The following is a 25469-nucleotide window of genomic DNA, read 5'->3' on the forward strand; positions in this document are numbered from 1 at the left end:
CACACACACACACACACACACACACACACACACACACACACACACACTTACTTCTTGCTATGTCACTAAACCTACAAATTCTACTCACATTCCTCAAAATATGTTAAGGCCATTCTGAGGGTTGCCAACATTGTATTTAAAAAATAAGGGACTGTTTTCTTAGCACCCTCGCCCCACCTGTCCTCCTGACATTATTAATTATTATTAATAATAATAAGCAGCAGTACTCACCTACATTTGCCAGGGCTATTTCTTGCTGCTTTTTGCAACACTCAGCAACTCCCAATCTTGTCATACAGAGATGAAAAAATAAGGTATGTCCCTTATAATAAGGGACTGTTGGCAACCCTAGCAATTTACCCCGGTATGCTAGCTTATTCTAGATGGAGGCCCAGTCTATATTCACTCATCATCATCAGTCACTAGAGTTTGGAATTTATTAAAACATTCCATAGCAGTTTTATGTACCATGCCACAGCTTAGCAAAAATGAGCACTGTGGCTATAAACGTATCCTAGTAAATTCACCTTAGTGCAGAGGATTCAACCAAGCGCCCCTGCATCATTTAAACTCTTTGTTAAGTGGAATCACAGTGACTTACATGGAACCTAAGCACAGGGCTGAATCTGACCTGTGGAATTTAGCTTGGAAAACAGAGGGAGTGCTGAGATATTTGCACATCTATACTGAACATCTAAATTATGGTTAAATGCTTCTCAGAGTTATAGGGATGCAATGGGATTGCAAATGAGAGTTTAGTCGAGAGCTGAAATTGATTTACTTTAATGGCTAGCCACGTATTTTTTAAAAAGTTTGACAACTTTACAGGCGACATTTAATAATTGATTCAAAGCACTTAAAAATTGCTTGTTATATTAAAATCGGTTGGAACAACTCAATGCAGCAGAGAGAAAGTACATTAACAGTTACTAAGTACCCACAAACGAATCAGATGAGTTAGAAACAACCAACAAATAGCTATTGGCTCATCATATGAGACTGGAGCGAAAGTTTTGATTAGGGTCCATCTCTACTTTTCCATTAAGTGGACGATTATTTTATAGAGATTTACAAGCTCCAAATAGAAATTTACAGTTGTAGGGGAAAATCCTGCCCTAAGACGTGCAGAATGGATGAGAGGGAACTTTTTATCCCAGGCAAACAACAGGGCAGGATCTCTCCCTAACAGTCCAGAGAGTGCTAGAAAGGGGGTACCACCAGCACAGCATGCCCCACAGGGTGCATGGTATCTCAGATAGGGAGTGTGCCGTCAGCTGGCTAGCGCATATGCTGTGGTCAGCAGCACACACTGGCCAGGGATGTATGCTGTTCCTTTTTAGATTGCCATAAATATGCACTAACACTGTATTCCCATAGCCTGTCCTGAACCATCCTATGCTCTAACTCAGGGGTCGGCAACCTTTCAGAAGTGGTGTGCTGAGTCTTCATTTATTCACTCTAATTGAAGGTTTTGCATGCCAGTAATACATTTTAATGTTTTTAGGTCTCTTTCTATAAGTCTATAATATATAACTAAACTATTGTTGTATATAAAGTAAGTAAGGTTTTTAAAATGTTTAAGAAGCTTCATTTAAAATTAAATTAAAATGCAGAGCCCCCCAGACCGGTGGCCAGGACCCAGGCAATGTGAGTGCCACCGAAAATCTTGCATGCCACCTTTGGCACACGTCCCATAGGTTGTCTACACCTGCTCTAACTGCACGATGGCTCTTGTGCCAGATGTGCACCCAGTGCCACTCTACTCCTTTCTTTTGTAGGGCTCTCTCAGATAAGGGAAAGATTTTGCTTTTATTTTGTCATTGTAACCTCCACCTGGAGAACCAGAGTTGTCCCTTTCCTTTCAGAGAAATTACAAGATGGTCAAAGATGTGAAAATGACATCTTACAGCTTAACACCTGGGCCCATTCTCTCTCTCTCATTAAATAATAACAATCCTTATCACTTATTTCATAATTCAGCACTTTCAATCTGTAGAACTCAAAGTACTTTTTGAACGTGGATAAGCATTATCATCCCCATTTCACATATTGGGTAAGGTCACAGGCAAATACATAGAGTGAGGAATAGAACCCAGGTTTCCTGACTCCCATTCCAGGGCCCTATCCAAGGTATGTAATTTGGGCCTATCGCTGGAGGGGATTTCACTGGTGTCAGCACACATAGATAAGAAAGCAAACCAAAGGCCGAGACTTAAAGTTTTCCCCATCTTACATGCCAAGGGTTCCAGTGTCACATCAAAAGTATGATTCTTGAATTCATTCTTCGTGACACCCGTATAAAACACAATATTGCCAGACAGATAGACTGTTGCAGTGTAATGGTTGCGACTGTTGTTTCTGAAAGTTACAGTGACTTTGAAGTCACTGCCAAGTGTTGCATTTTCCACTTGAAAGTCCATGTCGACTTCGGTCCCTGCCGGCTCCATAGTATCCTGGGTAGCCTGCTTTTTAACGCCATACATCAGAGCTGTCTCAAGGGCCAGTCTCTCTTCTTCTGTGCCTAGGACAAGATGGAAATTATGTTAAAAAAACCTGAAACAAGGGGACCTAATTACCAGGTTCATAATGGTGCCATTACTTCAGTGCTTACAAAAACTACCAGATCATGGGCCAGATCTAAAGCTCATTAGTCAATGAAAAGACTCCCCTTAACCTTAATGATCTCAGGATCTGGCCCTTAGGTTTCTGGAGATCTGCAGCTAGGTAGAGGACAATTTGAGCAGTGGCAGGGGTAATGTATGCTTCCCCACCAAACTGACCAGCTAATGTACTAAAGAGACCACATTTATGAGTAAGAGGGTAGTTCAGTCTCCATGTCCATTCAGTTCTTGGCCCCCTTTGCTGAGACTTTCAACTATGGTACCAGTCAGAGATTTATTGCAAATAAAAAACAAAAAATCACTTGCAATTTTTAAAAATAAAAATTAGCAAATTCAACTCAATGATATTTTGCCTTATTTGTTTTCTGTGAATGTTTTGTTCACAGAAAGACAGGATGCTCCAAATACTCATGCACATCTGCAGTTGCCTGAATATTTGTGCTGAAGCGTTCATTGAGCCATGCTGATAGCTTGTGGATTTGGGAATCATCCAGTCATGAAGCAGAAATGCTACCATATGACGTCGGTGATCAGTCACACTGTGTGACTAGTGAAGTATAAGTAGTGAATACTTGAAGCAATAGTCAGATAATAATTACTGTGGTTCATTATCAACCTAAACTCAATTAACCAGTGGGACTTAGAAAGCAAAATCTCTGTACTCCAAACCATGCAGTCCTGGGTAAAACATCTTATGTTGGATTAAAATGTTATTCTGCTCCTTCTCTGCTCCTTCTCTAATATCACAAATGAATGGAAGAGTGTTGCTAAAATAAATTAGTAGAGAAGATGGAAGAACACTACCTACTTTTGAGTATATCTGATTCTAGACACGTGTCACAACCCTGTGGACTTAATTTTTAGCACTGGAAACAGTCTCAGGGTGGTAGGGCTGTGTGACACTCATCCCTTTTCTGTTAAAAAAATAAGCACTTACCAAGGCACTGTATTTGACATGGAGGAAGCCCGTAAGGAATTACCGTCACCCAAGATGTCAGACCTTCTGTAGTGGATGATGAAAAATTAGCTAGTCCCCTTGTCTCAGCTCACCCCAATTGGTCGGGTAAGAGAAGAGCCTTGCCTCACCCACTCTGCAAAATTCTTGTTTGCTGGCCCTTAAAGAAACAGTAACTGATTTTCTCCCACGTGCTACTTATTTCTGGGATCACTTCCTCTCCACCAATACTTTTTATTTCCTAGGGCTTTGCATACTTCAAAACCTCCCAAAATTTTAAAGGGCCATGTCATGTGACCTAGGATGGGCTAACCCCTAGTCACCACTACTCTTAAGGGTCACACTACCCTGTTACACTTCTGATGTGGATGATGAAAAACCACTTGTAAATGTCCTCTTCCAAACACACACACTGTCCATATTAATGGTGTGTATTTTTATTTTTTAATTTTTTTAACTGTGGACAGTGGAATCAGATTGAGGGACTGGCACTTGGATTGCATATGAGTTCAGCTGGGTCTCATCTGCACAATAATTAATGAAGCATGACTGTGTATGTTTGCCAGTTCTCTGTTAAAAGGGACTTTAATAATTAGTTGTCTTGTAATAGTGCCCAAAGGTTCCAATCAGGATCAGGACCCCATTGTGCTCACCACTGAATAAACACACAGGAAGACAATCCCTGCCCTGAAGAGTTTACTATCTCATTTACATTACATTCATGTAGTTTGTGTCATGTCAGAAATTAACAGGAACATGGCAGAGCTGAACAGCACGTATGCAACATGCCTTTCTCCTCTCCCACAAAAAGGCATTCCACAAAACATTACAATGACAGAGTCCTGTTTAGACCTAACCTCTTGCTAACAGTACGCAGGACAGAAGGCCCAGCAAACTTTTTAGCCTACGTAAGAATGTTAACTGCATTTTGGGAAAATATGACTATAATTCTTCATGGAATAAATATTTTTTTACTAACTGTTTTGACTCTGGTCCTTCAGTACACACATAAATGTGCTTCAGATAATGTTAGTCCCCAGCTGGGAGGATTGTCTGTATTCAGTGTAACTAAGGGCCCCATGTTGTCTTTGGCAACACCACACATTTACATCTGGGGCAAATGTATGGAATTATTATAGCAAAGTGGGACAGACATGATATGAAATGTCTTTACTGAAGTGCATACCTCAGAATGGTGAAACTTCATGGGGTAGGGTGAAGCATAAGGAGATCCTCACACTCTCTGAATGGATTGGCCTTAATGACGCAGGACAGATCTAGGTGGCATTAATCAGGACAGCTCCATCGACATTAATAGAGCCAGGCCAGTTTACACCAACTGAATGTCCGGCCTCCATGTTTAAAGCATTTGAGTACAGAATATGAGCGATCTTTGCCACAAAGTCTCACCTATTGTATTAAAAGCATAAATTCCTTTTGAATTAAGTAAATTCATCCATGGTTACCCTCTGTTTCCAGATCTATCAACTCCTGTCCAAGATGTTTTGGAGTGACAGCCTAAGGAGATGTTCTTACAGAAGGATTTGTAATGTGTCTGAGGTGGAATTAAGATGCACAAAGTTTTCCACACCACTTGGAGAAAGCTGTGTGAGAACCCACCTTGCTAGAGGTTTACATATCAATGACATGAGACCTATTTAAGAAAAATCTACGTCAGTATATACACTTTGTTTTGCCATATGCAGTAAGTTACCTTCCTGGAACTTGTACTGCTCAGTAATGTCCTTGGTTCTATCACTCCCAATTTCCTTGGTCAAGATTAATTTCCCAATGTGGGTCTTATCAATGTGTTCAATCACTCTGGTCCCATCTTTCATTGCTTTTGAGTAAACAACATCACTATTTACCTATAAAATTAAACAACAAAGCATTACATCTTCTGTTGGGTTTAAAGCCAGTATGTCTTCCCCTTGACTCAATGACACAATCATCAAGTCCTACTGATTTCAACAGGACGAGATACATGTTTAAAATTAAGCACATGTTTAAACACCTTGCTGAACTGGGGCCCAAAACACTTCCAAAAAGGGCTTATGTTAATGATAATTTGGTAATATTTTAAACTAGCTGTCAGATACACTTGACATGTGGATTTCCTAATACAGTTGCAGGGCCAGAACTTCAGCTAGTGTAAATCAGCATAGCTCCATGTATAGTCATTGGAGCCAATTGTCACCTGCCGTGGATCTGGCCCACTGTGTCCTTTTGAATAATCAGTAGCTATTTAATAACACATTTCTGAAGATGGAGAAATACTGGCAGCCAGTCTAGTCCCCATGATGCCTGTAAAGGTACTGTCCTGAGTTGAGGGGCCCCACCGTCCCAGCAGGAGCACAATTATTTTGCATTCTAGTAGAGCCCCACAATGTGTTAGGTGTTGTCAACACATACAGAAAGGTACATGCCCTGGTCCAAAGAGTTTACAACACCACCCAGAGCTTCAGAGCCTGCCTGCTGTTACAGTCCTTAATGAGAGGCAGGAGCTAATGCAGATTGTGTTATGGAAAGCAGCGACTAACTTTCTCTGCTGCTCTGGTAACTGTGGTTTAATTTCAACTGGAGCAACTTCTTCTGATTACTCCTTTGGCAAGCAGTGATTGGTGAATTTTATCATTCACAAGTGTCATATCAAACCTACTGATCTAAATATAATTCTAGGATTTCTATTTTACATGGGTTGTATGGGAAATAACACTGCAGTCCATGTATTATACCTAGAGACTGACTTACTGTCCCATTTAAATCACTCAAAACACTATTTTTTCAGGTACATACCTCTGCAAAAACAAAAGGAGCATCGAACTGGAAGCAGACATGACCATGTTTAATAGCTTGAACGGACGCAGGGCCACATCTATACATACCTGAATTGAGAGTAGAGGGGGAAGAGAAATAAAAGGTTGAATTTGTTCTCTTTAACTTTAACTAAAGTTAATACCTAGAATGTGCTAGATTGGGAAAAAACAAGTAGCCAAAACCATTAGCTTAAAATAAGAACATAAGATCGGCCACACTGGGTCAGACCAATGGTATCCTGTCTTCCGATAGTGGCCAATGCCAGGTGCCCCAAAGGGAATGAACAGAACAGGTAATCACCAAGTGATCCATCCCCTGTCGCCCATTCCCAGCTTCTGGCAAACAGAGGCTAGGGACACAATCTCTGTCCATCCTGGCTTATAGCCATTGATGGGCCTATCCTCCATTAACTTATCTAGTTCTTTTTTGAACCCTGTTATAGTCTTGGCCTTCACAACATCCTCTGCGAAGGAGTTCCACAGGCTGACTGTGCGGTGTGTGAAAAAAATACTTCCTTTTGTTTGTTTTAAACCTGCTGCCTCTTAATTTCATTTGGTGACCCCTAGTTCTTGTGTTATGACGAGTAAATAACACTTCCTTATTTACTTTCTCCACACCAGTCATGATTTTATAGACCTCAATCATATCCCCCCTTAGTCGTCTCTTTTCCAAGCTGAAAAGTCCCAGTCTTACTAATCTCGCCTCATACAGCAGCCGTTCCATATGCCTAATCATTTTTGTTGCCGTTTTCTGAACCTTTTCCAATTCCAATATACATGAAATAAAAAGATAGTCGGGTTTATGACACTAAGTAGAACCTAGCTCCTCTGCTGCAGGCATAATATTCCACTGGTATCTGTACTGCAGAGACAGCATATTATACTTGGTACATGCAGGTGCCTTTTGACTCCTGTGCTAAGTGTGTGATGCAGCGACAAAGCGGTTCTTTAATGAAAATGGCAACTTTGCTTCCCTTCCACTTTCAGGGCCTCATTCTGCTACCCTTACAAACTCTGCTGGCAGTGAGACTACTTGCAGAGTGAAGTACTACTCAGTGTGATAAGAGTATCAGAATCAGGCCTTCAGTGTCTGAGGCTATTTAAAGAAGGGGAAAAAAGCTTTTACAACACTTCTCCCCTCCCCCGCAATATTTCCCCACTCTAGTTTTTTGATGGTCTAACCTCAGCTTGCCCACAGGTGCACAGGCATGCACACACACGTGTGCTAAATTCAGCTAAGGTAAGATCATGGCCCTGATGCTTACTTGAAAACGGTGATGTTTTCATCTACCTTTTTAAAGTGATTTGGGGGTTTCTGAAAAGTGATGAACTGACAGAACTTGGTCCCTATTCACCATGATTTCAGTGGAGTTACATCTGTGCAAAACTGGAGTAACTAAGTGCTGAATCAGGCCCTTTTTCCGCTGGTTAGCCCCAGATAAAGCACCGACATGTTGCTCCACGTTTTCCATATTGCCCCACGAGCATGCCTCAATCCTCAGCCATAGGTACTACTTCAGAGGTCATTCAGTCCTTTCTTCTCTGCTGGGATTGTCAGCAACTGTCAATTAATGCCAGTTTTATGACACGGAGACCTGTTTGCTAGGAACTGGACTGATAGCATCAACTCATTTCACATGCTCTAGGCCACAGAACAGCTATCTGTTGGTAATAACGTATAGCCACAACTGACCTAGATGGGAAAGGCTCCATGTTCTATTACCAACTCAGTGAACCATCCAGTCCCAAATCTGAAGCTCTCTAACAGTTGGCACCTTAATGACACACTTTTTGCTTCACTGTTTAGCATAAGCCTCAACTGCTGGAAATGTCATTCAGTATGAGTTGATTTGAGTTAAAGCTGACAAGCCTGGAGAAGCTCAGTCTGTCAGTGTGAACCTAGGAAACATCTGACTGCCGCTGTCTTAAGGATCTATGTTTGAACTGAGTGAGGAGGAAATTAGGAAATGTAACAGCAATAGTGGATTTTCATTTTTCTCTACCATCTACAGAATGCAACCACAGGAGTTTACAGAGGGAAATTAGCACTATGGCATATATTATATACACCCAAAATACTTGGTTTGAAACTGTTACATCCCCTCTCACTCTTCCACAGGGCAGCTCTGTTATCACAAATACATTTAACGTTCCTGGGGCTGGGTCCAAACTCCAGTGAAGGCAATTGGAGTCCTTTCACTGGCTTCAATGTTCTTTGGATCAGGCACCTTTCCCTTCCCTCACTCCACTGTGCTATAAGTTGGCTTGCAAGCTGGTCACAGGGCTCATGGAAATCAGGAGTCCCATGACTTCTCCATTTTTCTCCTTGAGCCCTTTGACTTTTGGGTGGCCGTGCTGTGGAAAATACCGCAGTCTCTCCCCACCTTTGAAGCCGTCACTCAGCTCTGCTTATGCCACTTCCTGAGGCTGAAGTGCGAGGGCCATTCCTTTACTGAAGGGGGGTGTAAATATGTCTCAGCCTATAACAATCAGTATCAAAATGTAGGACCAACACCTAAATACTATGGTGAGGGCACTTTAGAAATCTGATTAAATAAAGTTTGTGGTTTCATCAACATTTTCCATGTCTCACCTGTGATTTTTTCAAAGTAATTTCCATTATAAAATTCCTATTATTCCTAGCAGTATGCACAGAAATTCTGCTTTGAACATGCTTTCAATGGGAAACAGTATGCTGTCCCCCCTTAACAGAAGTCAAGGTTATACATGGGTTGCATCAAAACCTTTTGGTATACTGCCTAACCCAACAAGAATGGCTGAATTATGGCACAGCGTGTCTTGTTTTCCTTTGGCCAAATTCTATGCCTGCTGAGATAATTGGTGCTTTTATATCTATTGCGGGAGAATGTGGAATACATCTCCAAATCTTCTCCACAGCCGCCGACTTCAGTCTAAGGACTAAAATACAAAGACTGCATGCAGGATTACCATCACTGTTTTCTTGAGGAGTACTATCTACGACTTGCCATCCTCCAAAACCAACGGGAAGATCAGGTCTGGTCATCCATGCCTCGTTCCAGCAGTGATAGTTCCTTACATGGGAGAACAGACAAGAATATTCAACACTGAAGCATACAAATAAATATCAAAACAAGCCTGTGTCTTAATGACTCACTGTTGCAGTGAAAATCTCATAAGAATTTCCTGGGTTCAGCAGTTTATACGTTGCAGAGGACAGATCAAGCCAGATCCCCAGGCCCAATAATTTGGTGCCTGCTAAAGCTTGATGGGGAGCAATAGAAAGGTAGGTGTAAGCCTTCTTTGCACATCCCTCCCCCAGCCCCAACCTAGCCTGGCCCCCAACTCTGCCGTGCCTGACCGGCTGGGATGCCCCTACCCCATCTGAACCCAGCTGCAGCCGGGGTGGGGAGGCCCAGACAGGCCCGAACCCAGTCGCGGCACAGGCAGGCCAGCCAACCCCAAACCCAGCCCTGGCCCAGACCTGCTGGGGGAAAGGGTGCCTATCATGCGGTCCCAGCCCCGGAGCTGCCACGGCATGGAGAGATGCCTCTCCCCCCACAAACCCCCCAGCCCAGGTGCTGCTGTGGGGAGAGAGAGCTGGGGGGAGTCCACTCTCCCCACCATAGCCCCAGAGCACCTTCCTGCACCCCAAACCCCTCATCCCCAGCCCCACCTCAGAGCCCGCACCCCCAGCTGGAGCCCTCACCCCCTACACCCAACCCTCTGCCCCAGCCCTGAGCCCCTTCCCACGCGCCGAACCCCTCGGTCCCACCCCCACCACATGAATTTTGTTATGTGCATCAATATGCAGGTGTGGGGGCACACATCACCTGCATATTGGTGCACATAACAAAATTCATTCCGCACATGAGGTGAAAAAATTAGAGGGAACACTGCTCATAGGTCACGTTTTCTAGACCTTTAATCATTTTTGTTGCTCTTCTCTGGATTTTCTCCAATTTGTCCACATCCTTCCTGAAATGTGGCACCCAGAACTGGATACAACACTCCAGTTGAGGACTAATCAGCGTGGAGGAGAGCAGAAGAATTACTTCTCGTATCTTGCTTACAACACTCCTACTAATACATCCCAGAATGATGTTTGCTTTATGACCCCCAGATCCCTTTCTGCTGTACTCCTTCCTAGGCAGTCATTTACCATTTTGGCTGTGTGCAATTGATCCTTCTTAAGTGGAGTACTTTGCCTTTGCCCTTATTTAATTTTATCATATTTACTTCAAAACATTTCTTCAGTTTGTCCAGATCATTTTGAATTTTAATCCTGTCCTCCAAAGCACTTGCAACCCCTCCCAGCTTGGTATCGTCCGCAAACTAATGCAACTATTTCTCTTTAAAAAGTTTAGTCTTTGGTCTGAAGCATTCAAAAATGACCTACAAGGAGTTAGGGAAATATTTGTTTATATCCAGTGCAGGGTCAGTTAATAAACCCGCACCTGCAACTTTACACAGAAACCAGACAAGCTCGTTTGTTTGTTTTACCCATCAGAATGAACATAGTTGTGCATATTGCCAGTTGTATAGTTGGTACTGAAACCTCTGTTTAAGATATACCAAGTCATCAGCCTGGCTAGTTCTGCTTTATACCATTCAGGAGGCACAAAGCAGTGTTAACACCAGCGTGCATGCGCAGTTAGGGATTTCTCTTGCATAGAGGCATTCTCTGAGATAGAGTTGACTGGCACCCTTCTCACAGCCCCCATTCTTGGGGACATGGCTGACAAAAAAGGGTTGTAGTTCCCCCCCGCAGCAGGTCCCCAGGCAAGTTCTCTGAGCGCCTGCGTGGTGCTAAGAAGGCAGCTGCACAGCTTACAGGGAACTTAGCCTATGAGGGAAGATTGAAAAAATGGGGTTAGTTTGGTCTGGAGAAGAGAAGACAGAGGGGACATTATAACAATTTTCAAGTACTTAAAAGGTTGTTACAAGGAGATGGGAGAAAAATTGTTGTCATTGACCTCTGAGGATAGGACAAGAAGCAATGAGCGTAAATTGCAGCAACGGTGATTTAGGTTGGACATGAGGAAAAACTTCCTGTCAGGGTGGTTAAGCACTGGAATAAATTACCTAGGAAGGTTGTGGAATCTCCATCACTGACGATTTTTAAGAGCAGGTTAGACAAACACCTGTCAGAGATGGTCTAGATAAACTTAGTCCTGCCATGAGTCATGGACTAGATGATTGCTAGAGGTCCCTTTCTATGATTAGGTCTAACTGTAAAAAAATACGCAAAAAGCAATTTACGTTAGAATTTTCCATCTCTCCCTTGGTAATACTGCAGAAGTTAGAGAGACCCCAACTGAATCACTAGTGCCGTGCTGCTAAGTTTTCCTTGGAGGTTTTCCATGTAAGCAAAAACTAGGCCCAGCTCTCTTAGTTTCTAATTAGTTCCCAGCCCACATGCTATGGTTGCCCATGTGAGAGGTCATAGCTCCACGGGGCCAGGTTCCATTGGTCTTGGAACTAGGGGTGCTGGGGTTGCTGACGCACACCTTAGCTTGAAGTGGTTTCTATTATATACAAGGTTTACAGCTTGGTTCAATGGCTCGCAGCACTCCCACTATACCAATTGTTCCAGCGCCCCTGCCAAGTGCTGTTCCATGAGCCACATGCGTTATATTCAAAGGCATTTAAGTGGTTAATCTAAGCACTGAGACTTGAAATGCCCTCACTTGGCTGGATGCTTGAAAAACACCACCAGGTCATCTCATTTACAATTTGTCCAGAATGTTTCAAACATGAACAGCCCTAAAGAAAAAGAAGGCTCTTGTAACTTTCTTTCTGAAATTTTATTAGAGCTCAAGGGAGAGCACAAACAAGGAGGAAAAAAACCCAACACGAGTTTCTCGCAACAGCTTCAAGAATCAACCAAGTGTTTGAATTCTGTTATTGCCAAAAATGGAGTAGGGGAAAGTAGCAATTTTCTTTGCAAATTATGTGTATCCTGCCAGCAGATATGACTAAAATTGCATCTGTGTAGCCACTGATACTTCCCTAATGCATGCAATATTAGCAATAAAATTGCAGCCAGAATGGATTGTTAAACTCCGACCATTTCATTAATAATAGGTGAAAAAACAGAAATGGAGAGGAGTCAGTGGGATCTGAGGCTTGTCTAACAAGACATTTCAAAGTGGAAATAAATGCTTGGATCAGGGAAAAACTTGTCAGTTAGGAGAGTTAATGAAGCAGGAGTACAGAAAAAGAATTATTCAAGAAAAGTGACGCACACAACTAGAATTTTTGATACTGTGGCGTACTGAGTCATTCTCATAAAGCTTTTGGTGAACCGCTATCTGGTAGGTGGGTTTTTGAAAGTCATGATGATGCCATGTGAGAAGAGACAACCTCTGCCCTGAAGCACTTAAAATCCAACTTTGAATCAAACTCAGTGTTCTTGGCTTTGAGTGTGACAAAAGGACAGAATGTAAGAAACAGCGGGGAGGGAGCCATGAACGAAACTAATCTTATTTGGCGAGTAGACACTGCAATGTAATAACCTGACTGTAAGCTCTTTGTGGCAGGGACTGGTGTTTTTTGTTTTGTATAGTGCCTGGAACAATGGGATTGAGATTTATATATGCTACTGCAATACAAATGATAAATAAGTATGATGACATTGGGTGAGGCTGGATAGATAGATATTCACTTGTACTGTCCCAGCTTTTGGGGGATTCTTCCATCCCTAAAAGGTAATCTAAAGTTCCTTCCAGCTCCAAAACATACTGGGCCACATGCTTGGCTGGTGAAGTGGGCACTGTTCTATTGACTTCAATAGAGCTACGCCGCTTACTAGCAGCTGAGGATCTGGCCCTATATATAGACAATTATTTAAACTGAAGTTGTAGCTTTTATATCTAAACCAGCCAGAGACTAAACAAAATGATAGAAAAAACTAATAAAACATGACCATGTGGGTTTTATGCCTGGCAGACAATTTAAGAAGAGTACTTTACAGGGTTCATATGGTTAGGGACATATTGGATGAGAGAGGACATTAGGATTGAGAATAGCGCTGAAGACCTGTCTTTCACACCACAAGAAATTTGGTTTTGGAGTGAGAGAGAGGGTGGAGCACGAAAGAGTGGAGTTCAACACCTCAGAAAGGATCTCTACTGAGGCCTCCATCCTACACTGAGCTTGGCATGGAAGAAGCTCCTGCACTCACATGGAGGCTCATTGACTTTAACAGGGATTGGAGATCATACTAGGATCAAGGCATGATAGTAGGATCCCTTCAAGGTATATTCCTTAAATATCTGTACATAATTAAAAGAAAACTAAAGTAAGGAGAAGCAGTCAGTAATGATAGTAATCTGACCAAGTTTTTAAAAATAACTTCTGGAAAAGTCTGTAATTCTTTATATATGTTTTCATCCTGAGAAAAAGTGCTTTTTTCTAAAAATAAGTAAATGAATATCAGATGCCAAGCACTTGAGTGCAGCCCCACACCTAGAGAGGGGTCTGAACAAAAATCCTGGATCCAAACATCCCTGAATTCTGGGGGTGTTTGAAATAGGAACACAGATCCATCTTTTGCATTTCCAGGGAATAAAACAGTCAGCTGATATAGATGTTCATAAAGGAAAGAGATCCTAACTTCCAATTACGTAGGGATTATAAATAAATTAAAAAAGAAAACTCAAGAAATTGTTTTCAAAAATTGTTATAAATACCTTGAACGTGTCGTCTTAAAGAAACAAAAAGCTACATTGAAATAACGTCAAGGATAAGACACAAACCATTTAAAGTCTGAGTTAGAGCTACCATAGAGTGGTACAAGGTAATGAAGAGAAAGGACACAGAGGAGAAACGGAAAGTGCTGTAAGATAAATTAATGTACGCCCAAGGGATTATGTGCACCATGTAGCAATACATACATTATGAGGAGAAAGGGAAGAACAAGGAAGTTCCCAAAGTAATCAAGACAAAGAAAGAGGTATATAAAATGTGAGGTGTAAAACATTGCGGGCTAGTTCCTCAGCTCAAGTGAATTGGCACAGATCCCTGGTCTTCAATGGAGCTTCATCTATTTACACCTGCTGAGAATCTGTCCCTAGCTTCAGAGGAAAAATTGAACAATTATTGAATGAAGTGAAAAATATTGAAAAATGGTAGGGAAATGAAAAGGTGGGGGCAGAAAATGAAAAATTCACAAGCAGTTAAGACAAATGTGACTTTGAGTACAAAGGGAAAAAGAGCTTGATGAAGCGGTCAGTAGAGTGTCTAACATACTGCAGTAATACTTGGCTATATACACAGGGCCTGATTCTCCTCTCATATCAGTTATACATCACTGTATCTTCAATGGAGTTACTCTCAATTTATACCAGTGTAAGTTGCAGGAGAATCATACCTATAGAAATGTTCTAATGTCTTCTGATCATTAGAGTAAATGCTAAATTTTAATTTTGGAACCCTGGAACCCCAAAGTATAGGCTTCAAAATAGGTATATTACAGACACAGAACTACGTAATGTTGTTGTAGCTGTGCCGGTCCCAGTATATTATCTCACCCACTTTGTCTCTCTAGATACAGAACTATTTGTTTTCTGTGCAATTCATATAGGATGGCACATGGGTGGTTCTGTGAGATGCACTGATTTATGCTATCATGAAAGAGAATTTTTCCTTGGAAATTGACATGTAATTCTTACATAGATTCCAAAACTTGGATCCTTCCCCGCTGACAATGGAACTCATGGAGATGACATCAGGGATGCAATTATAATAGGCTCAGTCTTTTTGTCCTCGGGACAGTAGATTTGTTCCAGTTTTTAGGTTATAAAGAATCCAGATCTTGGATTGTTAATGAAGCATCCTGATGAATGAATATTATTTTACTGATAAGGTGAAGAAATCATTCACACAAATCAGGAATATTAACAGTGGGCAGAACAAGAATCTACTGAATGTAGGAATGTGTATAGAAGGCAGATTCATTGCTCCACAGAAAGAGAGACGTTGTGGTATGGTAATCCACAGATCATTTCTGCTGAATGTAGCACTTAATCAATACATATTGCTGTTCTCACTCCAGACAGGAGAACGGGAAAGTTTGAGGGAGAAAACAGCAGAATTGTCTTCTGCAAACCTAAGAAGGTCTTGGCTCAAACAATACACTGATCAGATATCCTGTTATTTTTATAAAGCTAATCGAAGTATTAAAGAGACCTGTCCTGTATCTTTTAAAAATGTGTCTGATTTATTTTAAAGTTTGTCCAGCTGCAACTCTGGATGCAGGTACCAAATTTAAATAAAACATGCAAATAGGAAACTATCAAAAGCAACAGAAAATTTCCCATGATTTCAATGGACATTGGATCACGACTTAAATCCAAGCTATGAAATCCTCCGAATACCAGCAAAATTAGAGATACCCAACATATAGAAAGATTGGGCCCTCTGTTAAGTGGCAATAATTGCTGAACTCTAGAAAACCTAAGTGTTCACCCTCTCTTCCAAGTTGCTTATATGTGTGGTACATTGAATGCTGACTCTTGAACTGATCCCTTGCCTTTTTCCATGTTGAGCAATTTACATTCATTGGCCTATTTATTAACTAGCTTTTATTCCACAGTTTGCAACTATGTCTTTCTATAATCTAGCAGTATTCTTTAAGGTATACAGCAGAGACAAACTAAACCTCGATCATCTGTCATGTTTTATGTGCACAGAGATGATAGGTTTGCTGGGACAGCTCACCAGATTGAGTCTTTTGTGAGTTTGGAGTCCACTTTCCCTTCTTCATCCACAAAGACATCCAGTTGTAAATTGGCATCATTATCATGGGCAGAGGAATAATTGGTAACAATTCTTCCAGGTATCCCTATGCACCTCAAAACTGGAGTGGAAAGAGAAAGGAAATGCAAAGGATGATATGAGGCAATATGATGATACATGGGCAAGAGGATGAGTAGATAGGATGGGTAGGTAGATTGGAGGAGATTATAGGTATACTGCAGGTAGAAGCAGGGTGGGAGGATGGAAAGATCATCGGGGCCTTTATTCTTTCAATACTTTCCATTTGTAAAACACACACACACACACACACACACGAAGCACATGAGGAAAAAGTAAGAGTTAGCTTCCCCAAAAAACAAGACACAATAGAGGGTAAACACTGGACCTTCCAGCAGTGATAAACTTTGAAATGAATGGAAGACTTTATTAGAAGGGCAACAGTTAGAAGGTTTCTTGGTTTTAAGTTTAGTTGGAATTTTCCAAGGTTACATTTGGAGGAACCTAGAGAATCCAAAGAATATAACAGAAATCAATTGATATTGAGATAGAAAACTGAATTTACAAGTGTCAGAGTCAGAGTTTAAATAAAGCACATTACATAATTTGAACCAATTGCTCAGTAATAATACTTTGAACTTCTGTAATCACCTTTTATTAGATGATCTCACATGAATTAAAAAAATGCATTAAATCCCAGAACATTTCAGTGAAGTTAGTAATTGTTATCTCTATTTTTATGGATGAGAAAGCTAAGATGTAATCAGGTTAAGGCTCTTGTTCAGATGGTCCGGTGCATCATGGGAGTCCCATGGCCATGGTATAGCATAGGAGATGGGAGTCCAGCCAGGGACGCACAGCTCTCAAAGAAGAATGCAGGGTAGGGGGAGAGGTGGAGTCTGAGGCATCTGAACAACAACTTCCATGAGACACTGCAGCAGCATTTCTGAATTGCATATTTCAGTTTTCAGAGAAGCATTTGTGTTCTTCATTTTTTGGATGAAAAGCCAAATGTTTCCACAGAAGGCAGATACTGTTTTGGGGAGGAGAGGGGCTTGAAAACCCAATTTACTGTCACAAAACAATGTCAATGGAAAAGTTTGGACAGCCCTATATGGTACTATTTTGGCTAATGTCAATAAAGAGCAACAGCACACATTTGTTTTAAATTGTTTGATGACAAATTACCTGGATGCATCTCATACATTCATCTCATACGTACTGTGGCAAAGCTCCAAGCCTGTATTGGTGGGTCCCGCGCTTCCTGGCGGATATAGTGGCCTCAGAAGCTCACTGAGGCCCTCAATATGACCTCCCTTTCCCAGTAAGGCAGCAAAGGTTACAGACTGAGCTACTTTCATCACAGGCCTGTATGAGAGGTGGGAAAGTGGAATACCCACAATCTCTGTTGCTCCTTAGAGCTCCTTAGGCACAGTTTGTTCTCCTGCCTGGATCCAAGTCTGTTTCCCCTTTCAAAGGGATCTCTGTGGATCATGGGGGGGGGGGGGAGAAAGGGGGGAACCCAGGCCAGCCCTCTACTCCGGGTTCCGACCCAGGGACCCTAATGATAGCAGCTGTTAGCGGCTTCCCTCCTCCACTGACGCTGATTTGATTCCCTGGGCCACTTCCCCATACTCCCCTTTTCCAAGCTTCACCCTTACCTCAGGGTACAGTAATGCTTCCTCTCCTCCAGCTCCTTTCACCTGGGCTCCTTTCGAGAGAACTGGAAAGGAGAGCTTTTAAAGCAGTATAAGTGGGACCTTAATTGATTCCAGCTGTCTCCATTAGCCTAACAGTCTTACCTGACCCTCTGTCAGTTAATTGAGGTCAGGTGCCGGCATTAGCCTAACGACCTTAACTGGCTAAATTGGCGTCAGGTGTCTTGATTGGCCTGGAGTAGCCCTTGTTTGGCTATCCAGGGAACAGGGCTCTGCTCATTCTGAGGCTGATATACCTGCCTTCCACTACCCTCTTATATCCTTCTGGCCTGAGTCCGTCACAGTACCTATGGATTAAATTTCTTTCAAATGCCCTCCCAGACTTCCAGCACATGAGCGCCATCGGGGCTCATTGAAAATAATTAATCTGACTATTTTAAGATCAAAGACTTAGCTTACTTTTCTCCAGAATGTTTTAGCATTTTAAAACAGATGATTGTCTTGAATCAGTATGGTAACCTTGAAAAACTGGATTGGTTGCAATTGCAGTCATAAAATGTTACAAGCTTCAAATAACTCAAAACTCAAAGCAATCATTTTAGCTGAATTAGCCTTAGCCTTCCCCATATTCGCTGTCATCTTCTTGACGCTCATTTGCAGTGGCTCCTTTTCATGTAAGCAGCCATATGCTAGATATGCCACTGCCTAGCGTTTTAACTTGCTAGTCATCCATTTTTTTTTGTTTGTCATCTGGCTTCGTAACAACAATGCATGCGAGATCTCTAACTGAACTTGTTACGTTAGTAGGCCTACCTTGCCAGATTCTGTCCTAAGATGTGCAATACAGGTGGCCCTGAATCTACATTGCATTACTTCAGTTTTATAAATAGGGTATAGCTAGAGGAATGCAGAAATGAATCAGTCCCAATGGGAGCTGTGCACCTGTGCTTCACAGGGCAAAATTTGGCCCGCTGTGTATAATGGGATGTCTGCAATGGAGGAGGTTTTAAGTGTACTGCAGGATTGAGGTGGCAGGGTGTCCTGGGGAAAATGTATCATCCAATGGCTATAGAAATTTCAAATGGCAGGTGGTACCTACCAGCAGTGGCATGATCACAACACTTGTAGCATGTAGAAGATAAGGTTGTACTGGAGCCCTGCTAGTCCTGATATAAGTATGGTATTTGTTACAGTGTGTGTGTTTCAGATGGAGATGTATATCTAAACTAAAGATACACACACACTTCTCAATATTCAGAAATGAAGGTTTTGGATGTCTCTCTCTTGTTGTAACCATTCCACAACAATAGAACTTCATGGTTTCAGGTTTAGCTCTCTGGCTGATGCACTTTATAAAACATAATTTTTACTTTTGTTTGGGGAGTCAGTGGGCAGGAATAACGAATTTAGTACTTGTCAAAGGTGGAAGATTGGCAGCCCTCACAATTTAAGAGGCTTAATTCTCCACTGGCTATTCATGCTATGAGCAGGGCTATACCACACATTCTTGGCTACTACTTTTGGAGCTGTACCGGGGCAGTGATATGGTGAGAAATTTTAAGAAACAGCTGACTGTTGACAAGGCCATACAGTCTTCCATGCTAGGCAAGGCCTGAATTTCTACTGCAAAAATCAAAGGGAACAAATATTTTCAAAAACCTTTCAGGTCTTCCTCCAGCAATTAGCTGGAGCTCTCAGAGTGGCATGGTCTCTGAAGATTTGCTGTTGCTTTTACTATCTTTGTTTAGGTTTATCAATACTTGCAAACAGCTGGTAATTGAAATTCCATGGGGAATTGACTATGATCATAGTATATTGGCTTTACTTTTGCTCCCAACCAGGAATCATCCCACTCCAGAAATCCACATATTCCTAGATTGTTCAGCAGCAGACACTTTGGGGAGGGCCAAGTCCTAGTTGATGTAAATTGGCATCGCTCCCAAAGTCAATAGAACTACAGTGATTTACACCAGGTAAGGGTCTGGCCTATGTTTTCCCTTGTCTTATTAGATCCAGAAAGGTATGAAACAGAAACAGATAATGAGGCATAATCTTAACCTAATTGCTCAGTGCATTAATCATGCAACTTCCAGGTCTGCCAATATGGGTAACATCACTGATATAAGAATATACTGCAAACAAAACTGATGTGCCTGTATAGGTCATGGATACAACATCAAAGAGAAAGTGAGAGGGTTTCATTGGGTTATTTTGTTTTTCTAATTTCTTCTTAACAACTTAAACATGGAGTCCCAGACCCTTGGTTTTGGCCAATGAGTTTATGGCTGCAGCTCAGAATGAGGCGTTGCAAAGATGTCCTTTATGGTCATCCACTGATCCTGGGTTGACTGTGTGCCACTCTGTCACCAGGCTGGCAGTCATCTTAGTGGGACAACAGAGAAGTTGGGGATCAGTGGGGTTTAGAGAAACCCAAGCCATATCCTTTATACTCCAGCCAAGCCCCTTACACTGGTAGCAGGGACATTGATATAAGAGCGGCTATGCTGGCTTTGAACCTATAGAGGATCTCTGTACACTGGCATAATCTTCCTGGACCCAGTTACGGAAAACACTCTGTACTCCAAGATCTTGGCATGGGCAGAGTATTCACATGTCTCACAGTGCATATGTCTTTCTTGGCCTCTAGAGGCTAATAGTTTGACACCGGTATTGAGTGATTATTTGGTATGATGCTCCTACAGTTTCACTTGGCAGTGATAGTTATGACCAGATAAGCATTGCTTTCCCTCACTGGGCTATGAAACCTAGAACCTTTCTGCTTTTGATGCAACACTGAAACTCTGATCTGATCGTTTAGTTTAACCTCTTGGTGCACCAGATACATGATACACCAAGCCAGTATTTTCCTCCACAGGGCTGGCTCACAAACTCCAAAGAAGTGTTGATAGTGTCAGTTACACAGAATATTACAGGTGCTGTGCCAATGCACCTCGGTCTTGCCAAGAAGAATCCTTGCTATTCCAGTCATTAGGTTTTCTTGAGCAAAGAGAGACTGTCAGTTGTGCCATACAGTGCAATGGCTTTGTGATGTGGTCAGTTGCCCACAGTGGGTTTAGATCGAGATCACTCATTCATGATTTCCATCTCAGATTTCCAGAGGAAAACAATAACTATTCCATTTACAAAGTCTCCACCTGTCCCAATCCCCATCATGCCCCCATTGCCCACACATCACTAAACACATATTTTACCAGCCAGTTTAGATGCAAAAGACAGACTTTAGATAGCTAGAAGATTCTTGTAGAAGAGAAAAAAAAGTTGAAAGCATACAAGCATGTTCAAAGCACGGCTGTTTTAGCCATCTAATGGCAATAACTCCTACTGTTTATTCTTGAACATTGTAGAGCCAACAAATATCTTAGATCTAAAAACTATCTGCACTAGATAAAAATACCACTTTTTAAAATACTTACATGTATTGAAGACTCCAGCAAAGACCCAGCACTGACCGTACCGCACTGGCATACCAGAGCTATGATATTCCAATAGGATGTCTACACTTCCAGTCCAGGCTGACGGTGCTACTCCATAAGCATAAATATTGTCCCAACTGCCAGCAACCACGCCCTCATCATCTTTAGCATTGATCTAACGAAAAAGAAATTTTGTAAATCTCCCTATATGTTAAGTATGTCTAAAATTTGAGAAGGGTAGAACTAGCTCCAATGGTTGGAAGTTGCAGCTAGACAAATTCAGACCGGAAATAAGTTTCACATTTTTTAGCAGTGAGGATAATTAACCATTGGAACAACTTACCAAGGGCTATGGTGGATTCTCCATCACTGAAAATTTTTACATCAAGATTGGACAGTTTTCTAAAAGATATGCTCTAGTTCAAACAGGAATTAATTCAGGGAAGTCCTCCAGCCAGTGTTATGCAAGTCAGACTAGATGATCAAAATGGCCTCTTTCCCTTATAATTTAGGAATATTATGTAAGTTGTTTCCAAAACATTTCCCATTGTTTACAAAGAAGGAGATCACTGGATTTTGGTAGTGGCCTGCTATGAGGACATTGTGGCATAGGGCAATGGATAAAATAATTTAAAAGATATAAAATGATATAAAAATGTAAAAAAAAAGTTATACGGTCTCTTCTATACAACCTTTGTACAAATACTTTTTTAGGGAGGGAGGTTATACTGTGTGTTAGAAATGTTGTAACCCTCTCCCACATTATGTTGTTTCTTCAGATGAGGTGCTTTTTTTATCATCCAAGAATTTCAACATTCTTTATCATCTTCAGAAGAATAGAAAGGCTAATTGATTTGCCTAAGATAACACACTAAATCAGTGTCTGAGCTGGGATTAAGACTCAGAATTCCTGGTTTCTAGTTCTCTACTTTAACCATTTGGCCAAATACCTAGATCGTTTAGTCACTTGGGGTCAGTTTTTCACATTTAGGTGTCACTGAAATCAATGGGAGTTAGGTACCTAATCTGTTAAGGCTCTTTTGAAAAATCCCACAGGTGGACAAATGCTCAAGTCCAATGGTCACTGGACCAAATGACTGAAAGTTTCAATCATGTCACCAAATGATTAACTGGGTGGAACTGTTTTGACACAGACATCCTAAGCTGTCATTTGTTTGTCATGGACTATTCATTTATATGAAGTGTATTTTCTACTGGTAGTTTAACACTCTATGGAAGTGTCACACTTGAAGTGGGACCTGGGGATGTACCATCCTCCAACGGGGGGGAGGAGGAGTAATCAAGTCGAGGACACATGATTCTTTGCCAGAAAGGGGGCGGAAACGGTGAAGTCAAGTCAAAATGCAACATATATATATTGGCAGTTTTCAACGGTTTACTATTAATAAGCATGCTCATTGGAAAGTGAATATAGACTAATAAGTGACTCTGAATCCTACTGAGAAATATTGGGGTTGATTCTCCTCTCACTTATACCCCAGTGTAAATCCAGTGACTGCAATACAATTATTCCTGATTTATATTGGTGTGAGAGAAGAAACAGGTCCACTGTTATTTTTAGAGCTGAATCTAATAGCATGCATCTAGCACACACGAAAACAAGAAAGATTTTGCTGTGTAAGTTTTCTCCTGGTAAGACTATATGTGGAATTTTGCTGACTAATGACTGAATTGATAGTCATTAATGAGCAATACATTTCCTAGTTAGTAGCAATCTGAACCAAATCAGTTGAGGCTGTGTGAAAAACCTCATTCGCCATGTACCATTTAATTATGTTAATGCACAGCAACTACACTCTTGCCAAATAAATCACAATTTTCATTTAAAAGCTTTTGGTTGGATTAACTACTGTTTTCTAATTAGAAAATCCTGTGAACCCTGGGATGGAACAAGGTAAGTATTCAGTGACAAAACCAAAGAGTGAGGGGTTGCATCCAGTTAGCTGTCATGGGAGACATACTGTACGAGGCACATTTCAAGGACAGTGCAGTATTTTGATCTTTAATCTGTGCTATAACCAGTCACTAAAAGGCTACACTGTGGCTGTTAAGATGCAGCCCTAGGGAGAATGGCTGGGGGTGGAAAGGGGAAAGAGGGACACTGCAGAGTCGACCTGCACAAGCAGGAATCCTGAGAAGTATTGGGCACACATGCCTTAACAGGGGCTTTTGCATCCTGTATCAGGGTGGCGTGTGTGCTCCTTCACCTACAGACTTGGATGGTGAAGGAGGTCCAGGGTCACGATTCTCACCCTTTGGGGTGCCTCGCACTGCTGGCAGCCCCGATCAATCTAATTACAACAAATAATTATCATCATCCCCATTTTACAAATGAAGAAACTGAGGTGCAGTGAAGTGGCTTTCCAGAGGCCAAACACCAAAGCCAGGTCACAGTCGGAATGAACATCCAGGCCTCCTGACTCCCAGTCTAATCACCATGTTGTCTTCCCTGCTCCGGGAAGATGGACGTTATCCATTATTTGACCTGTTAAATACTGGCATGGTGCCAGGTGGAGTGCCATCACATCAAGAAGTGCGATGTCTGAAAGTGGCACTTCTATCAGTGGGTCCTAGTGTCAGACACAGATGATGGGCGGACACTAAGATATCATCCCTCCTGGAGTGAGACATCAATCATGGCGGTCTCTAGAACTCAGCATGAGCAATAAGAATAAGTCAGATCTGACCTTAGGGCAGTGCACTGGGATAGGAAAGTGAGATTCCACCTATTCAAAGTGGCCATTCATGATCAGCTTTCAAAATAGAAATAAAAAATTAAATAAATAAAAACATGTCATTTCCAATACATTCCGGGACTTTATTGCATACCACTGCAGATCCAATGCGACTGATTTTGACTGGGTTCCCCCGCCCAGAGAGATCTAGTTTTGCTCTATCCATCAAGTGTAGGCAAGCATCCAGAATGCCCTCTTCAAACTAAATAAAAGGAAAGAGAAAAAAAGAAAAGAGGCTGCTTCAGTTCTTCTTCTGGAAAGCAAATAGGAAGCTAATATTCTTTGCCCCTACAATAAATTGATCAAGGTCATGTTTTAGTTCAGTGTTTGGATATACAGGTTGTTGGTTTTTTTGTTTACTAATTATCCACGTTGAGCAAGAAGTGTTCCATCATGAGAAAATGTAGTCTTGCTTTCAAGTCAGTTCTGATCTAGACATTTAAAGGTTATGGCAACAAAGTAATTTTTACATTACATAACATTTTAAGTGGCTATCAAGAATATAATAGGAAATTCTAACAACAACAAGAAGAATGCTGATCTATTCAAAGAGAACTCCGTGTCCTTCACAAGTCCTAGACCTGTTGATTACGAGGACCTTTCTGACATAGCCACTGCAGTGCCCAAAGCTGAACGATGAATGCTTTACCAAAGTTAGGGCAAAGTCTCCATACTTTAAAAAGTAATATGTTTATACCTGTGTTTAAAATTAACTAGCTATCAGGTACATTATATTGATTAGTTCTGGCCTATGCAGTTTGGACTAAGAAAATGACAAGTGACCTAAAGCGGTCTTCTTTAAAAACATCGTCTAAAGACTCCAACTTCTGAAATCCAGTAATAACAAGCGCAGGAATGAATAGGGGGCAGAGGTGCCTACATAGACCAGAATCCATCATCAAATAACTTGCCCTTTGGTGTAGTTCAATTTGCTTAGGAGAAATTGGATAGCAGCAGAAAATACTGCTGTCCCCTGGAAGAGGATAGGGGACAGAGAAATGTGCATTAATAAAATGATCAGCTTCTGTATTCACTGAAAATGCATATAACAAAGTTATATTTCTATTGCAGGCTGACACATACATCAAAAGTTATGAACTACAAAGCTCTTCCTCACTCATTTAATTCCATAAGAGCAATGGGAAGGCGCTATATACAATATGCATCCATTTCTTAAAGACACGAATATGCTATAAAGGTTTTGTTTTCTAATTGATCTAAAATAGAAAAACTGAATTGATTATGTCAGCACCTATCTAAGGTACTGATATATTGTTGCACTCTCTAATGCAGTATCAACCAAGAAACTCAGTGTACATTTATGATCATTCAACTCCTTGGCTCTACTAACCACAATTGCACTAATTTGGTTTCTTTGGCATTTAACAGAAACTCATTATTAAATAATCAGTTATCATCTTAGACAGGGCCGGCTCCAGGGTTTTTGCCGCCCCAAGCGGCAAGAAAAAAAAAAAAAAGCCGCAATCGCGA

General features: G+C 41.4%; 1 protein-coding gene across 1 annotated transcript in view; it reads right to left on the bottom strand.

Annotated features, from left to right (window-relative positions):
* F13A1 (coagulation factor XIII A chain) overlaps positions 1-25469 on the bottom strand; it is a gene marked incomplete at its 3' end in the record, with an annotated part of 85489 nt that overhangs the window by 1930 nt on the left and 58090 nt on the right. The window contains exons 6-12 of the mRNA XM_026647283.2: positions 24073-24180; positions 21223-21397; positions 16095-16233; positions 9342-9445; positions 6373-6461; positions 5291-5444; positions 2234-2521 (exon numbers count right to left, since the gene is read on the bottom strand). Of these exons, the coding sequence (XP_026503068.2) occupies positions 2234-2521; positions 5291-5444; positions 6373-6461; positions 9342-9445; positions 16095-16233; positions 21223-21397; positions 24073-24180 (1057 nt within the window). The remainder of the gene's footprint in view (positions 1-2233; positions 2522-5290; positions 5445-6372; positions 6462-9341; positions 9446-16094; positions 16234-21222; positions 21398-24072; positions 24181-25469) is intronic.

This window comes from Terrapene carolina, unplaced genomic scaffold (genome assembly GCF_002925995.2).
Source record: "Terrapene carolina triunguis isolate 2854851 unplaced genomic scaffold, T_m_triunguis-2.0 Scaffold58, whole genome shotgun sequence".
NCBI lineage: Eukaryota > Metazoa > Chordata > Testudines > Emydidae > Terrapene > Terrapene triunguis.